The 16,448-nt window shown below is 37.9% G+C and overlaps 1 protein-coding gene across 5 annotated transcripts in view; it reads left to right on the plus strand.

Moving 5' to 3' along the window:
- NRG3 (neuregulin 3) overlaps window positions 1-16,448 on the plus strand; it is a 1,102,351-nt gene that overhangs the window by 1,078,994 nt on the left and 6,909 nt on the right. For all 5 annotated transcript variants that reach the window (XM_017504978.2, XM_037730106.1, XM_017504981.2 and 2 more), the window contains exons 7-8: window positions 8,955-9,082; window positions 14,103-14,273. In XM_017504978.2, coding sequence (XP_017360467.1) covers window positions 8,955-9,082; window positions 14,103-14,273 — 299 coding nt within the window. The remainder of the gene's footprint in view (window positions 1-8,954; window positions 9,083-14,102; window positions 14,274-16,448) is intronic.

Raw genomic sequence — 16,448 nt, forward strand, 5'->3', positions numbered from 1 at the left:
ATATATATATATATATATATATATATATATATATATATATCAGCATAGAACATAAAATATCCAAAAGCTGTGATCGTGGTCGGTCAAACTAACTTTCCAGGAGGGCTGGTATAGGTGAACTGTTTTGCTGAGTGCAGTATGGACCTTGAGGACCTATGCCTGAGCTACTCAGGCAATTAAGGGGAAACCGAATTCTGCCTCTTTTTTTTTTTAAATTTCAATGTGTAATTCTAATTATTTATTTTATTTTTTATGTAGATCTTATATTTTAGGATGGCTTTCAATTTACAGAAAAGTTGAGAGGATACCACAGCAAGTTTCTATACTTTTTATTCAGTTTCCCCTATTATTAACCTTGTGCATTAGTAGGGCACAATTTCAAAATTAACAAACTAATATGAATGTATTACTATCTATAAAATTCCACATTTTAATGTTCTCACGATTGTTATAGTTTAATCTGATTTTCTGAGTGTTTATCCGGTTGCTGCTTCTATTCTAAGCCCATCCAGGTACCATGTTACATCTAATGGCCATGTTTTCTTAGGTTCCCCTCAACTGTGACAGTTTGTCAGATTTTTTTCTTTTTATAATGACCTTGACAATTTTGATTAGTACTGGCAAAGAATTTTGTAGGATGCCCTTCTACTGGAATTTGATTCTTTTCTTATGATTACATGGGGATTACTGATTTTCTGTAGAAATTTTAAAAGTGCCATTTTTATTATGTCATATCAAGGACACACACTATCAATATGATTTATCATTATTGGTGTTTACCTTATCATCTGTCTGAGGTAGAATTTGCCAAGTTTCTCCACTGTAAAGTTACCCTTTTCTTCTCTCCTTTTGCATAGAATACTCTGTGGAAGGAAGTGACTGTGCATGGCCCACACATAAGGAGTGGGGAGCTAGGGTCTTCTTTCCTTATGGTTAAATATCTGCATAAGTTATTTGGAATGCTACCACAAACGTTTGTTTCTTCTCTCCTATTTACTTATTTAGTCCATCATATATTTATATCAGTTTAGACTCATGGGTACTATTTTATACTTTGACTTGTAATCCAAGTAGTTAAATACTATGTTACATTGTTGTCAAAGTTTTCTGGCTTTAGCCATTGTTACATCTTTCAGCTGGCTCGTGTCATTTTGATATTATCCATCAATTCAGTGTGGGTTTTCGGGGGTTTTTGTTGAAAAACTCCTTGCTTATGTTGTACATTTTCTGCCCCGGCTCTAGAATCAGTGATTTCTCCATGGAAATAGCTAGTTTCTTTCTTTGTAGAATATCCTTGGAGACCAAGATTTGGAAGCTAGGTGTGTATGTTATTGTTGTTACTGGGATGATTTTGCTTGGCCTTCTCAGTAGAAAGATAAAAATTATTTATATATATATATATATATATATATATATATACATAAAAGATATTAAATATATCTACTTAAGATATATTTAAATAATAGATATATTAAAAGATATATTTATATATTAAAAGTTATATATAGACTAACACACATCTGTAAATTTTTTTATGTAAGCATCTGTATCTATATTCTGCTAAACATATGGCTACATTGATGTCCATCCCCAACTCTAATCCATAACTACATAAATAATTCTACCATCCTTCCATTGCTTATTCATAAATTTCCATTCCAACAGTGAAAAATCTTCCCACTGTCCATTATTCATTTACTTAATTTTTCAGTGACAGAATACACATACATCATTCTCACAATGGTTACACCCTACCTTTGCACTGTACAACTTTAACAGCTAGGCGGTGCTTTCGGGAGGTACTTTTTCCTTTAGTCTGCTAAACTCTTTGACCTTCACAAGTGTTTCTTCACTTTTTTCCTCTCTGTGTGAGGCAGAAAGGCTATAGGGAGCTGCATTTGGGGAAATGCCCTTATTTCTGGTGGGATAAGTCTCTGGTAAAGTCTTTTTACTACAAGAATAGGCAATTGTTATTGAGAATGCTCTGAGTGCATTTCAAAATGGTTGCTTTTCCCCTTCCATTGGCAGAGACATCAGATGATTTTTTTGTTGCTGTTCAGGTTCTTTGCTGTGAGAACCTGGCATGGTTCCTGGAGGTCAAACCCAAGGAAGTATGGGCATTCTACCTAAGACTACAGACCCCAACTCTCGTTCTAGTGCCCATACCAATTCCAGAAACTTGTCCAAATTACTTCTTAAACATTCCTACTACTTACATTCCATAAATTTATGGAACCATAAATTACGTTTCCAACAGAGCAGACTCAATTGCAGGAAAGCCGATCTTAACCATTATTCTCTGAATTCGCCTGTTTCTCCAGGTTTAAGGTGGCAGTTTGCCCTGCAACCTCAATTATCCAATGAATGCATGAAGAAATTTCCTGTTTGTCCATTTATTTTTCTTATTGCAAGGGCAGGTAAATTGACTTCCAAACTTTTTGCTTGTCAAAACTGAAACCAGAAGCTATCTGAATCCATTTTGAACCAACATGTATAGAATGTTGGCTGGAAAGTTGGTCGAATTATTAGGCTTTTATCATGCTCTGTAAGTTTCAAGCAACCTCTGTATAAGATACCAGCAATTTAAACTTGAATTTCAAGTACAATATAGTCACTTAAACAAAATGCTCCAAGAATAAGAAAAAAAGTCCTAAAATAATAAATTTTGGAAACACATTTATATTAATAGACCAAAACAGTACAAATAAAAACAACTGTTTAATATAGCAATAATTCAAACATTTGAAATAAAAGACTTAGGAAATATCTATCATGAACACTATGAATAAGCTGACAGGTTAAGGGGTTGATACTATTTATGACTGTTATGCAGAATTTTGGACAAGTCCCTCCCTCTCTCGGATTCAAAGCACAGACTGTGAGCTAATGGTGCAAAAGATGAATTAGGCTTTTTGAAAACGAAGAAAGGAAAGGAAAGGAAAGGAAAGGAAAGGAAAGGAAAGGAAAGGAAAGGAAAGGAAAGGAAAGGAAAAAGAAAGGAAGGAAGGAAGGAAGGGGAAGGGAAGGGAAGGGAAGGGAGGAAGGAAGGAAGGAGGGAGGGAGGGAGAGAGGGGAAGGAGGGGAGGGGAAGGAGGGGAGGGGAGGGAGGGAGGGAGTAAGGGAGGAGGGAGGGAGGGAATTTCTGACTTTTAATGATTTGGCAGTTTCTTTAGAAAATCTGCATGCTCTGGAAACAGTTGACTGATACTGTTTCCTGGCAGCATGTATGTTTTCATGCTGCTGATAAAGACATACCCGAGACTGGGTAATTTATGAAGAAAAAGAGGTTTAATGGACTCACAGTTCCACATGGCTGAAGGGGCCTCATAAACACGGTGGAAGGCGAAAGGCACATCTTACATGGCAGCAGACAAGACAGAAGCGAGAGCCAAGCGAAAGAGTTTTCCCCTTACAAAACCATCAAATCTCATGAGACTTATTCACTATCATGAGAAGAGTATGGGGGAACCGCACCAGTGATTCATTTACCTTCCGCCAGGTCCCTCCCACAACACGTGGGAGTTATGGCAGCTACAATTCAAGACGCAATTGGGTGGGGATACAGCCAAACCATATCATAGCCCTCTGCTGAACATACTTGCTTTCTTCAATTTATCATGCGTTTGCCCAGAGCATCTCACTTGTTTTTGTAGCTGGGCTTTCTAGGCACCTGTTTTGCTTGTAAAGCAATTTATTAGATAAAAAAAAGGATAACAAACCCTCATATGTCTTTTATAGAACCTGGAAGTCAGAAAGACATTCAGGATATTGTTGCATGTCCATTCATTTCTTTAGTAAACATGTCCATTCATCTGACTTTTTCCATGGATACTTCGCAATACATGATTAATTAATAATGAAGCACACATAGAGTACTTCCATTATTTATTGGATCTTTGTTATTTGAGGTTCTTGAAAGCAATGGCTTTTTCCAAATTATCTCTGTATCTTCTCTTTGTTCTCTGTCATTTTACTCCATTTTGCAAAAAGACTTACCTGCCTTTATAGGTCCATTGTGAAAAATTTGGATTCTGATTCAAGACATGGTCAATACCTCCACTATGTGGCTTATTTTGGAAGTTATTGAAAAGAAAACATTTAATTGGAGCTTTTGAACTTGAAGCTGCAAAACCTTACTGTTTTCCCTAGTCTCCATAGCTTATGGTCATGGATATACTTTTTACCAAGCATAGCACCTAATTAGATAGTTTATAATTTATTTTAATTTTAAAAATCTGCCTCCTAAGCAGTTGCATGAGAAACCCACACATGCAAATGCACACAGAAAAATATATGTATATGTACATATGAAATCTGTATATGTATGTGTATATATATATATATATATATATATAAACAGCAGGCTAATTATGTGTATATAAACACAAATATCACAATCTATATCTATTAATTTCATTTTTCTTATTTACATAAATGGATTTATATGTATATGTTTTTGCACCTTCTTTTTATTCTTTTCAATGGCTATGTAGTATTCATTTGTGAGCATTTCTGTTGTTTTCAAGTTTTTTCACTTTTTTGCTTATTTCCATTTCATTATTCAAAATTGTACTGGTAATATACTCTGGAAATTATCATTTTGAACTTTTGCAATGATGGAAATTTGCATGTTGGAAATTCTAAAAGTAATATTTTGGATCAAAGAGTATGTATATTTAAAATTTTGAAACATATTGTCAATTTGCTCTTCAAGTTAGTGCCAAGGCCACTTTTCCAGGACTTTTTCCTTTTCCAGATATTCTTGAAATTTAAATTTCTCTATTTTTTTTTTTTAAAGGCAGAATCTTGCCATGTTGCCCAGCCTGGAGTGCAGTAGCTAATCACTGGGCACACTACAGTCTTGAACTTCTGGGTTCAAATGACCCTCCCACCTCCACCTCCCAAGTATCTGGGACTACAGCTGTGCACCACCGCACTTTGCTTAATTTTCCCTATTCTGATCACCACCTGTTTATATGAGTGCAGTTGCACTCTTTGCCATATGCATATTGCCTGTCTTTATTTTTCTGTGAAATTCTTGTTTATCTGTTGCCTTTCATTTTTTTTCCGGTTGATTTCTGCCTTTATATGTTAGGAATAGTCTTTAACATATGAAGAGCCTATGTTTCCCCAGGCTTTTACTCATATTTTGATTTGCTAATCATCATTTTTGTTACTTAAGATATTTAAATAACTAGTACATCAAATTTTACATTTTTTTTTCTTTATGGTCTCTAGGTGTTTTGTCCTGGTAACAAATGTCTTTCTCCCATTTTCCATATAGTTTTATAAAGGTTTTTAAATGCATTTCCATTAACCAAACAATTCATTCATATCTCCTTGTGTTAGTCTGTTTGTATTGTTATAAAGCAATACCTGAAGCTAGGTAAATTATAAAGAGGTTTGTTTGGCTCACAGTTCTGCAGGTTGTACAAGAAGCATGGTGCCAACATCTGTTTCTGGTGAGAACTTCAGGAGGCTTCTGCTCATGGCAGAAGGGAAAGGGGAGCAATTGTCACATGGTGAGAGAGAAAAGAGAGAAAGGGTGAAGGGTGCCATGCTCTTTTAAATAACTAGTTCTTCCATGAATTAATAGAATGAGAACTCACTCATTACTACAGGGAGGACATAAACCACTCATGAGGAATCAACCCCCATGACCCAAACACCTCCCACTAGGCCTCATCTCCAACACTGGGGATCACATTTCAACACGAGATGTGAAGGGGACAAATATCCAAACTATATCACTTCTCTTTATCAAAAGCTAAAAATATAAATTAAACTAAAATTACACTGTACTGTTATCCATTTTATGTTCCTTGCCACACAGATTCTTATGTTTATGAAATATTTTTGTATTCTTGTTTTTAATTTGTATGTAATTAAGTTAGGACAAGGCTAATGCTTTGTTATTTTTGTGACTAGTTGAGAAAGCCTTTCTTTTCTTTTCTTTTTTTTAAGCTGGAGTCTTGCTCTGTTGCCCAGGTTGGAGTGCAGTGGCATGATCTCTGTTGACTGCAACTTCCACCTCTTGGGTTCAAGCAATTCTCCTTCCTCAGCCCCCTGAGTAGCTGAGATCATAGGCACCTGCCACTATGCCCAGCTATTTTTTGCATTTTTAGTAGAGATGGGGTTTTACAGTGTTGGCCAGTCTGGTCTCCAACTCTTGACTTCAGGTGATTTGCCCACTTCAGCTTCCCAAAATGCTGGAATTGCAGGTGTTAGCCACTGCGCCTGGCCTGAGAAAGCCTTTCATATTGAAGCTATGTTAGGTAGATAAAAATCTATGAATATTTATGACTTGGTAGATTCCTCATTCTATGAATATGAAATATCCATCTTTGTTCCTTTTTAAATGCATTTTATATATAATTATATTTTATTCGAAATTATTATTGTTAAAAACTTTTGCCATTTTATTTTGCAGGGTATATCTTTACCCATTCTATCAACTTTTTTCTATGTTGTTTTTAAATTAGCTCTTTCAAAATATAGATGACTAGACATTTAAAATCAGTGTGTGACCGCATGTTCTCACTCATAGGCGGGTGTTGAACAATGAGAACACATGGACACAGGGAGGGGAGCGCTACACACTGGTGTATGTTGGGGGGAATGGGGGGGGACAGCGGGGGGTGGGGAGTTGGGGAGAGACAGCATGGGGAGAAATGCCAGATATAGGTGAAGGGGAGTAAGGCAGCACATCACACTGCCATGTGTGTATCTATGCAACAATCCTGCATGTTCTTCACATGTACCCCAAAACCTAAAATGTGATTAAAAAATAATAATAAAATGAAATTAGTGTGTGAGTCTGTCTTTTAATAGTTAAATCTAACCATCCACAGTTATGATCATCACTGATAGTTTCACACTTATTCCTATTTATTTCCGATTTATCATGCTGTCTTGTTACAGCCCCCTTATTAATTTTTGTTGAATATTATTTTAATTTTTTCATGTTTTCTATATTTTATAATTTTTATATTCTAGTGCTGTCTAGTTTTTAATACTTAAATATATATATTTTGTTTATAACTGTCTAAAATTAATGAGTTTGTGCATATTACATTGTCTTTATCTCAACAATCCTAGCTAGGATTTTTTGTTTTATAAATGATCATGCTTCTCTCTTTTTGTGTTCTTCTTCTTATCAATATTGTCCAGCCATGTTGAAATTATTTGGACTTTACTTTCAAGTATTAATCTTAAAGCTGACATTTTAAGAAAGACATTACCATAAAACATCTCCCACTCCTTCCTCCTGGATTTGTTTTTCTTCTGGTTATAACTCTTTCTCTTTATTCAGGTCTTACTTCATAAGTCATATTTAGAATCTATGTAAATATGAGACTCCAAGCAGCCACTACCAATTGTTTAGAAATGGGACTTAGGGTGGAATTTATCTTGAATTTCTTATAGTTCATAGATGATATTTCTAAAAGGCTAGAAAATATCTTAAAGTATCATCTTCATGATTGTACCTACCTTTTTTTTTTACCTGAATCAAATGCATTAAGTATTGTTTGTGAATTTTTTCAGTAGCCCTATAAGAGAGTTTTTATTATCCCACCGTATAGATGTGAGATTCAAAAAGTTTGATTAACTTGATTTTTTTCATCAATGCTTCCAATACTGGCTTCTTTGCTTTTGAAATGGAAAAAAAAAACACAAAAAAACAAAAAACAAACACACACACACACACACACACACACACACACACACACAGTATACCGAGTGAGTTTTAAAGCTTTACAGTTACTCAGGATAACACTTAAAATCTGTAACTTGACACATTGGGTACTGAATATCCAGATTCCCAACTCTCTTTTATTTTGATTAGCATCCTTAAAATTCTACCTCTAAAGAAAGTCTTCGTCTGGAGTTTCTAAGGAGAAATCTTCTAACACTTGCTACTTGTTCCAGCGCCCAGTGTCCAGGGAGTGTTAAAGTTGACAACTTGGCCGGGTGCGGTGGCTCACGCCTGTAATCCCAGCACTTTGGGAGGCCGAGGCTGGTGGATCACGAGGTCAAGAGATCAAGACCATCCTGGTCAACATGGTGAAACCCCGTCTCTACTAAAGCTATAAAAAATTAGCTGGGCATGGTGGCATGTGCCTGTAATCCCAGCTACTCAGGAGGCTGAGGCAGGAGAATTGCCTGAACCCAGGAGGCGGAGGTTGCGGTGAGCCGAGATCGCGCCATTGCACTCCAGCCTGGGTAACAAGAGTGAAACTCTGTCTCAAAAAAAAAAAAAAAAAAAAAAGTTGACAACTTACTGGCTCTTGAGATGCCATGTGATATTTCTTTTGGGGTAAAGTTTTTCTGAAGTTGTCATTTATATAAGCTTTCTTTAGGCTTCTGTGCCTTATGAGTTATTATAGTCAAAGGTAAAACTGAGAGCTCTGAACTGTAAGGAGTTAATTGCTCACAAATTTCTCTTGTTAGATATGGTAATTACCTGGTAACAAGCTGAAAGAGAAAAACAGTGAAGTGTGGTGGCCAGATATTCTGAACCAGTGTCTTTCATAATTCTCAGAATGTTATGAAATTCATTAAGTATTTACTGAATCTTTATTATTAGTAACCCAGCTACTAATTCAGTTTTTTTGGTAAGATGTACATCAATTAAAACATACTTGTAAGTGCCTTTCAGCTGCCAGGCACAGTGTGCCATGGATGTACATTAAAATGAGATAGCAAACTGGGATTCTTACATGAAGAACCCTCTTCATTGGATCCCATCCAGTCACAGAAGGTCGGGGCAGGGGAGGTGAATACTCGATGTGTTGGAAAGAGGACACAAATTATGTCTCATCTCCTGTTCTCCTGATCAGGTGACCAGAAAAAATTGGCATTCCAGTAACTTCTTAATGCTTAGCTATGGTGTTATAGGCCCTCCTCCCATCACTTATCCTTCATCTCAACTCTGTGCATGTGATTTCCCACAGTATTCAAAGGTGGAAAGGCATCCTGTGACTGCATTGGAGAAAATGATGGAGTCAAGTTTTGTCGGCCCCCAGACATTCCCTGAGGTTCCTTCTCCTGATAGAGGACGCCAATCTGTCAAACACCACAGGTACAAGTAGCTCATCATGGTGGGAGTGGGCACGTTCACACTGTGGGTATGCTGGATGGCACATGCCAAGGACTGGTAGCATGACTTAGGAGTGACAACTGTTTTCACTTCTGTAGTCTTCATGGCGTAGATGCTCAAACAGCTCACATCAGGTAAGTCAAAGACACCAGTTTCCACAGCAGACAGCATTGCCCCAGTAAGAAACCTGATGGAACTATTAATAACACCCATCAAAGCTACAGACACATGCCAGTTTTAAAAAAATGCATTCTGAAAAAACTATTATAAAAAGATTTTACCAAGCCTGCCTTTTCTGGTCTGCAGTTAATGGGTAACTCGTTCCTATGCAGCCTAATGTGACAGACTTCAGATTTTCCAACACGGTTCTCACAAAATAAAATTTTCCATGGGGAAGAAGCCTGGTGAATCTTCTTCTTGAGTCTGTAAAATCTTCTGTTATCAATGGGGTGGCAGTTTCCTGCAAGCTCACCCCAGAAATTGACTCTTTCAGAAAAAAGCCAAAAGCATAGTTATTTGACACATTTTGTAGCATTCTAAAGCTCAACTTGTCCTTCAGCATCTTGTAGTCCACACTTTTCTGTTTTATACATGAGGATTCTGAAACTCCAAATATTAAAGGTATTTGCTCTAAACCAAATGATAAAGTTGATTACTAATGCTAGATTGTGTTCAGATCTACCTCGTCAGTCTTTATGGAAGTCGTCCAGAGATTTAAGCTTCCTTTTCTTAGTGAGATGTACAGTATTTTACACTTTGAAAAATTATGAAAAATTTAAAAATTTTAAAATGAAAAAGTAAATAATAACAGGTGTTCCTAGCAATAAAAGATGAATGTTGCCCCTTTGCTTTCACATACTGGGCAATAATCTGTACAACACTGTGCCAGAAACATGCATGACAGAAGAAAACTACTCTCTCCCTCACCTTTCGATAAGTTACATGAAAAGGATTTTGTTGTTCCTGGCCACGTTTATGAGATTTTTAGTCACTCTTCACACTAATCCTCAGCTCTTATTGGTAATTTTTATTCTTATTCTACATGAGTAGAGACTAAAACACTGGCAGTTTGCCAATTTAACAAAATGATATGAATGTATGATCAATTCAGGATTGAAATATGTTTGGTGCTTGGACAATTGCTTCAGTTATTCTTACTGCAAGTTTTGATTTATATCAATGTTGCATTTACAGAATATTTTCCTGTGAAAAAAGCATTTCATTTCACTGGACGTAATGGAATTTGTCTTAATTAGGGAAATAAGTCCAATATTACCAGCCTTTTAGAAGACAGATATTTTCTCCCAAATGGTATTTTCTCCTGCTGATTATAACACATGTTAAAGTAGTATTCCACCTTGTCAAGTAATTAAGTAGACTATCATTCTAGTACTATATTAACTATGTTGTCATAAATGTTTTAATATATATATATTTAAACATCAGCTTTTAATATGTTTGAGCTGCAATATTCCTACCCCCAGTTCTCGTGTGCTTTTATGCTCCCTCCTAAACTAGGCTTCTGCTGTGGTTTCTGGGAGTCACTCACAGATGAAACGAGGATATCTTTAAAAGACCTTCCTTTTTGCTTGGATCAATGATGCTGCAGTATCTGTTGGCATACATTGTGTCCTGATAGATGGGCAAGGGTTGACTTACAAAATGCTTTTAGAACTTTGTAAATGAGAGTTTAATATATCGTAGCTTTTGTTTTGTAAAACATGCAATAGACTTAAACGTTTTCATGATTGATAACCCAGGCACTGATTTATATATCCTGCAAACTGCTGCATAACTTCCCGAACGCCATTAAGTTAGAAGGCCTGAATAACTGATTGATCAAGAGGCATAAAAACTGTTTTTAAGACAGGTCACTAGTTCATACTGATCGACTTTGTTGTTGTGACAGTTTAGCAAGCTATGAATAATTAATTTCTTTTGTGCACTGCAAATATGACTCATTTGGATAACTCATGTATGAAGCAAAGCTATTAATTCAAAGCCATTATTTCTAATGTTAGTTCAAAAAAATTCCCATCTGTTTAGAAAATAAATCTGTTATGGCAAGTCATATTTATTGCAGTATATTTTGGCAATATAAGTCACTTATCTTTTTTTAAATTTTTATCTTTTTGAAGATAGAGTCTTGCTCTGTCACCCAGGCTGAAGTGCGGTAGCACGATCTTGGCTCACTGCAACCTCTGCCTCCTGAGTTCAAGCGATTCTCTTGCCTCAGCCTCCCGAGTACCTGGGACTATCAGTGCAACTCTGGCTAATTTTTGCATTTTTAGTAGAGACAGGGTTTCACCATGTTGGCCAGGCTGATCTTGAAGTCCTGACCTCGGGTTATCCTCCCGCCTCAGCCTCCCAAAGTGCTAGGATTACAGGTGTGAGCCACCACGTCCTGCTGTAAGTCACTTATAAAAACATGTATATAGGTTTTTTACAGTGACGTAAGTCCAGGGTTTTCAGTGATAGAGAGGACCCTTTGAATTGCCAGCTGTGGCAGAGGAGCTAGAGGAACTCATTGTGCCAAGTACATGCTGTAGGCCGGGCTCCATGCCCCATGCTTTGCACGCTTCCTCTCTTTTAACCTCCACATCCCATAGCAAACCTAAGAAAATTCTTAAGTAAAATGCTGGTATCTTCTTTTTGCCACTCCCTTCTCACTGGGGCAGCTAGCTTCTACCTTTTTTTTTCTGCGTTGCCCTGTGCACCAAGAGGGCTGCAAGCTCCCATGTCCTCTGGTTTCTGTGGGCTCGGCATGAGGCACAGTCATGAGATAGATGGCAGGGAGGAGAGTGAGGTCATGGCACTTCTGTCCCCTTCCTCCCTGCTTGGTTGCCTCCCTTGTGTCCTTTTTCTGAGGGCATGGAGCCTGTGAGGTGGCCCCCTTCTTACAACTCACTTTCTCTCTCCATTCGGGGAACTGCTCCCTCCCCTTGTCCCTTAAGAGATAATAACAGCTTCCTGTAGTTAGTAGTCCTGAGGCACAAGTCTCTTTTATTGCCTTTTTTCCCCTCAAACACGGATCACACTTTTGTATATAGCAAAATCTCTAACAATGAAGCAAGTTAAAGTGCCATCTATCTCTCTCCAGGACTCTGACTGGTATAAGTACCTCCATCAGCATCATGCTTATAGTAACTAGCTACCTGCAGACCCGAGACTTACACCCAGTTGCAGCTAACTCTAGCATCCAAACCCCAACGCCCCACAGACCCCATTATTGCCATTGGATGGTAGATAAAAGTAGGAAGGAAAAGAAGCAAATTAGCTGTTAGAGAGCTCCTCAAACTTGTGAGCTTAGTGATCTAACTATACATCCCTTGTTAGGCATTTAGAGACATACCATACCAGAAGTAACATGATAAAGAATGAAGGTATAGAGGCCGGACGCAGTGGCTCATGCCTATAATCCCAGCACTTTGGGAGGCCGAGGCGGGTGAATCACCTGAGGTGAGGAGTTCAAGACCAGCCTGGCTAATATGGTGCAACCCCGTCTCTACTAAAAATACAAGTAGCGGGGTGTGGTGGTAGGCACCTGTAGACGTAGCCTCTTGGGAATCTGAGGGAGAATCGCTTGAACCCAGGAGGCAGAGGTTGCAGTGAGCCAAGATCATGCCATTGCACTCCAGCCTGGGTGGCAAAGGGAGACTCTGTCTTAAAAAAAAAAAAAAAAAAAGAATGGAAGTATAAGGAATGTTGCCAGATATAATCCTCGTTTCACAATTTTAGGAAGTTAATGGTGGCTTGAGGAATATAAAGTTTCATCAGTCACCTTGCCACAACCAAGAAAGTGGCCACTAACACTCAAATGTCAGATTTCAAACTCTGGCCTTAAATGATATTTGCAAAGTCTCGTCTTGTACTGACTAAGTAGAATTAACAGTAAAATTGGGGGAAGAAAAGTGACAACACTCCAAATAATATAGTGATATGGGTAAAATTTCTTTGAGAGACTGATTTCTTTAGAACCTTGATAAATTTGTTGAAATATTGAGAATGTTTCCATCTTTCTTTCTATGGTTGTACTGATATTTACAAAGCTAAATGAGAATGCAGCATGAAATTCTCAGTTCCTTTGTTATTTGAGCACGGCAAAACCAGTTTGACCACGTAAACTAGCATCTCATGGAATGTCTACACATGAACAAAGTTCTCCTCACCAGTCTAGAGTAGGGTTAATTCAGTGGAGTGGAAATGGAAATGGATATGGAACAGGGAATGAGTCTCCTCAGCAATGGATTTTTATAGAGTCTAGTTCTTTTCTGTACATAATCTATGTAGGAATTCTCACTTTGTTAAGGCCTGTGGTATAACCCACTTACACATTTTGCTCATTGATGCCATCTATAAACATATGATTATTTAGGCATTTGGATGTATGAGTCAAATAAAATATATAATCAGATGTTTATTAAAAGCAAACTCAAAAGAAAAATAATTTAGTTTGTCAAGATTGATTAAAATCTGAGGGAGTGAACTGGGAATTTAACACATATGTTAATGAGAAAATGCTAATTAAAATTGGTTAATTCTGTCACTAATAAGTGAATTTTTTTTTCCCCATAAATCCCTTCTGGGCTTACTCTATTTAGTTTTTGTCAGTGTCTCATAAGAAGGCTATTTTTATTTCTATTGGAGAGACAGCTAAAATGACTTGGATAATCATGATGGATGGGAATGAGGAGCTTGGGAATTCCTTAAATTCTCCTCTTATCCCTGGCTGGAAAGTTGCGATGATTTCTATCAGCCATGCTCTAACCTAAGTAGCCAGAAATGCAGGAACTTCCCTTTGTCTCAGTGTCTCCAAAGGTAAAATGACTGGGCTCTTCCTGAGCCCATGCTACCACATATACTACATTCACGGATAGCCCCAGGCCTAGAGTTTGAGGATTTGGCCTTCAGATTCCGTGTTTGCAAAACTGGAGCAGCCACCTGTGAGGCTATTGCTATGATGTCTTTTGTTTGTTTGTCTGTTTTCATTCCACCCCAGCAGGAGTCTATCCTCTTGCTGCAGCCCAGGGCAAAGGAGTGGCATGCTCCATAGGAATGCCTTCAGAAGGACACCCCCGTCACCCCGAAGTAGGCTAGGCGGAATTGTGGGACCAGCATATCAACAACTGGAAGAATCAAGGATCCCAGACCAGGATACAATACCTTGCCAAGGGTAGGTCTCAAAACAGCAATAGAATTTAGGGAGGGTGTCTTTAATGCCCTAGCTTTAAATTTTAAATTCTTTGTGGTTTTATTCATTGATTTCTTCATTAACTGGCTAATATGCTTATTACCATCATTGTTCTACAAAAAGTGAACCAACTTCAAAGTATAGGTATGATGGAAACAGGTATCAGGGAATCATTAGATTAGAAATAGAACCCTAAGAAGAAAGTAGTATAGATATCATTTGCTAATACAACTGGAAATTTGTCTTTGATTTAAAAATAACAATAATACAGGTTTCTTAGGAGAATTAAAGTGTTCCTTCATCTGCAGGTTTAAAAAAATGACCTAATTCTCTGATAAGTACTGTGAGCAATATACTAAACAATAGCCCATGGCATATGTACAGTATCTGCTTCCCCTGAGCTTGAAGGTAGAATCCAGGTCAGTGTTGAGAGTGTAAAGTCAAAGTACAACTTACTGAACTCATATCTGCAAGTTACTCATGGTACAAGGGTAGAAGGATGGGCTTTGGATACCATCACTGCTGCTCCCTACAGTACAAAAGGTATCCCTTCCTCTGTTGTACGCAAACCCTGATAGGCCTCAAAGGATGGTGAGCTGAGTACAGGATGAATGTCAGCCATTATTCACGTTGTTGGCATAAACTGCCCAACCAAACATGTGATCCTCGCTTAAACTGACTGGAGTTCAAATTCCATCTCTGCCCCTTACTACTAGTGTGACTTTGAGAATGTTTTATCATGTGATGTTAGATTTTCTTAACTACAAACGGAGCAAAATAGACCAGCTGCACTGGCTCACACCCATAATCCCAGCACTTTGGGAGGCTGAGGCATGACAATCCCTTGAGCTCAGTAGTTTGAGACCAGCCTGGGCAACATGGCAAAACCCCGTCTCTGCCAAAAATACGCACACACACAAAAAATTAGCTGGGCATGGTAGCATGCATCTGTGGCCCCAGTTGCTTGAGGCGACCCCAGCTGCTTAACGTGGGAGGATCCCTTGAGCCTCAGAGATGGAGGCTGTAGTGAGTGGAGATGGTGCCACTGCACTCCAACCTGGGTGACAGGGTGAGACCCTTTCTCAAGAAAGAACAAAAATATACAAATAATTGAGCAAAATAATATCAATTCCCTGAGGATTGTTGGGCAGAGTTTTCTTAACTATTTGTTTATACTACACACATAGTAAGAAGAAAAGTAGTACTGGTATTTATTGTCCCAGTCATTGTTACAATTTTTTCATTAATTTCAAGAGCGCTGCAATCAGGGTTTACCCTAGAAATTTCAGAAATCAGTTCCCTCACTAAAGCCAGGTTCTTGTGGCTCTGTTTTTATCTCCCTGAACGAGCCAGGCCAGGTTTCTATGCAGCTTTGACTGGATAATTTTTCCAGACTATCTCTATCAAGCTAAAGACCAAAACAGGGAGGAGTTCTAGCACAGAGCCTCACTTTTCTCTTTTCATATGGGCATGGGATATATGGAGCCGTGTCCTTTCTAAGAAAGCTCAGCAACAGATTTCTTTAGGAAAATAGAAGATAGGAAATAAATGGCCGGTGGCTAGGTTTGATCATTTTGAAGCAATTCCAAACGGACTATAAAAAGGCATTTGGTACAGATTTAGGGTGACAGTTGCAAAGTAAACATAACAACCAAGAGGTTCAAAATGTATAATGCGAGTCAGAAGCAGTTTGCATTTCTCTTGGACTTATCTCTGGAAAAGCGGGCTTGCACTTAACCCATAATTATAATCGATCATGTTTCATAGTGCCTTTTCTTTATAAATGACTAATGATGTCTCTTACAAATGAATATGACTATATACATATACATAAAATCCCTGGGATGAATGTTAGGAGAACAAGTGAGGGAAGATCAAATTCAGAGATTTTGTGAGTGGATGAAAAACCGAGCCCATGCTGGAGTTTTTTTTCTATTGGGCATTGTTACAAGTATAATTCCGTATGTTCGAGGAGTAAGGATGCTTGCAGCCTATGGCCGGCTCAAGCCTGAACCATGCATATATCATCAGGAGCTCAGAGATCTCATTGCATGTTCAGACAATGCTTTGCTTTTTTAACCTCCTGGAAGACTCTACTTATTTTCTGCATGGTGGTGGTTTTCTTTTGGTTCTTTTTCTTTTTTTTTTTTTTTTTTT

This window comes from Cebus imitator, unplaced genomic scaffold (assembly GCF_001604975.1).
Source record: "Cebus imitator isolate Cc_AM_T3 unplaced genomic scaffold, Cebus_imitator-1.0 Scaffold330, whole genome shotgun sequence".
Taxonomy (NCBI): Eukaryota; Metazoa; Chordata; class Mammalia; order Primates; family Cebidae; genus Cebus; species Cebus imitator.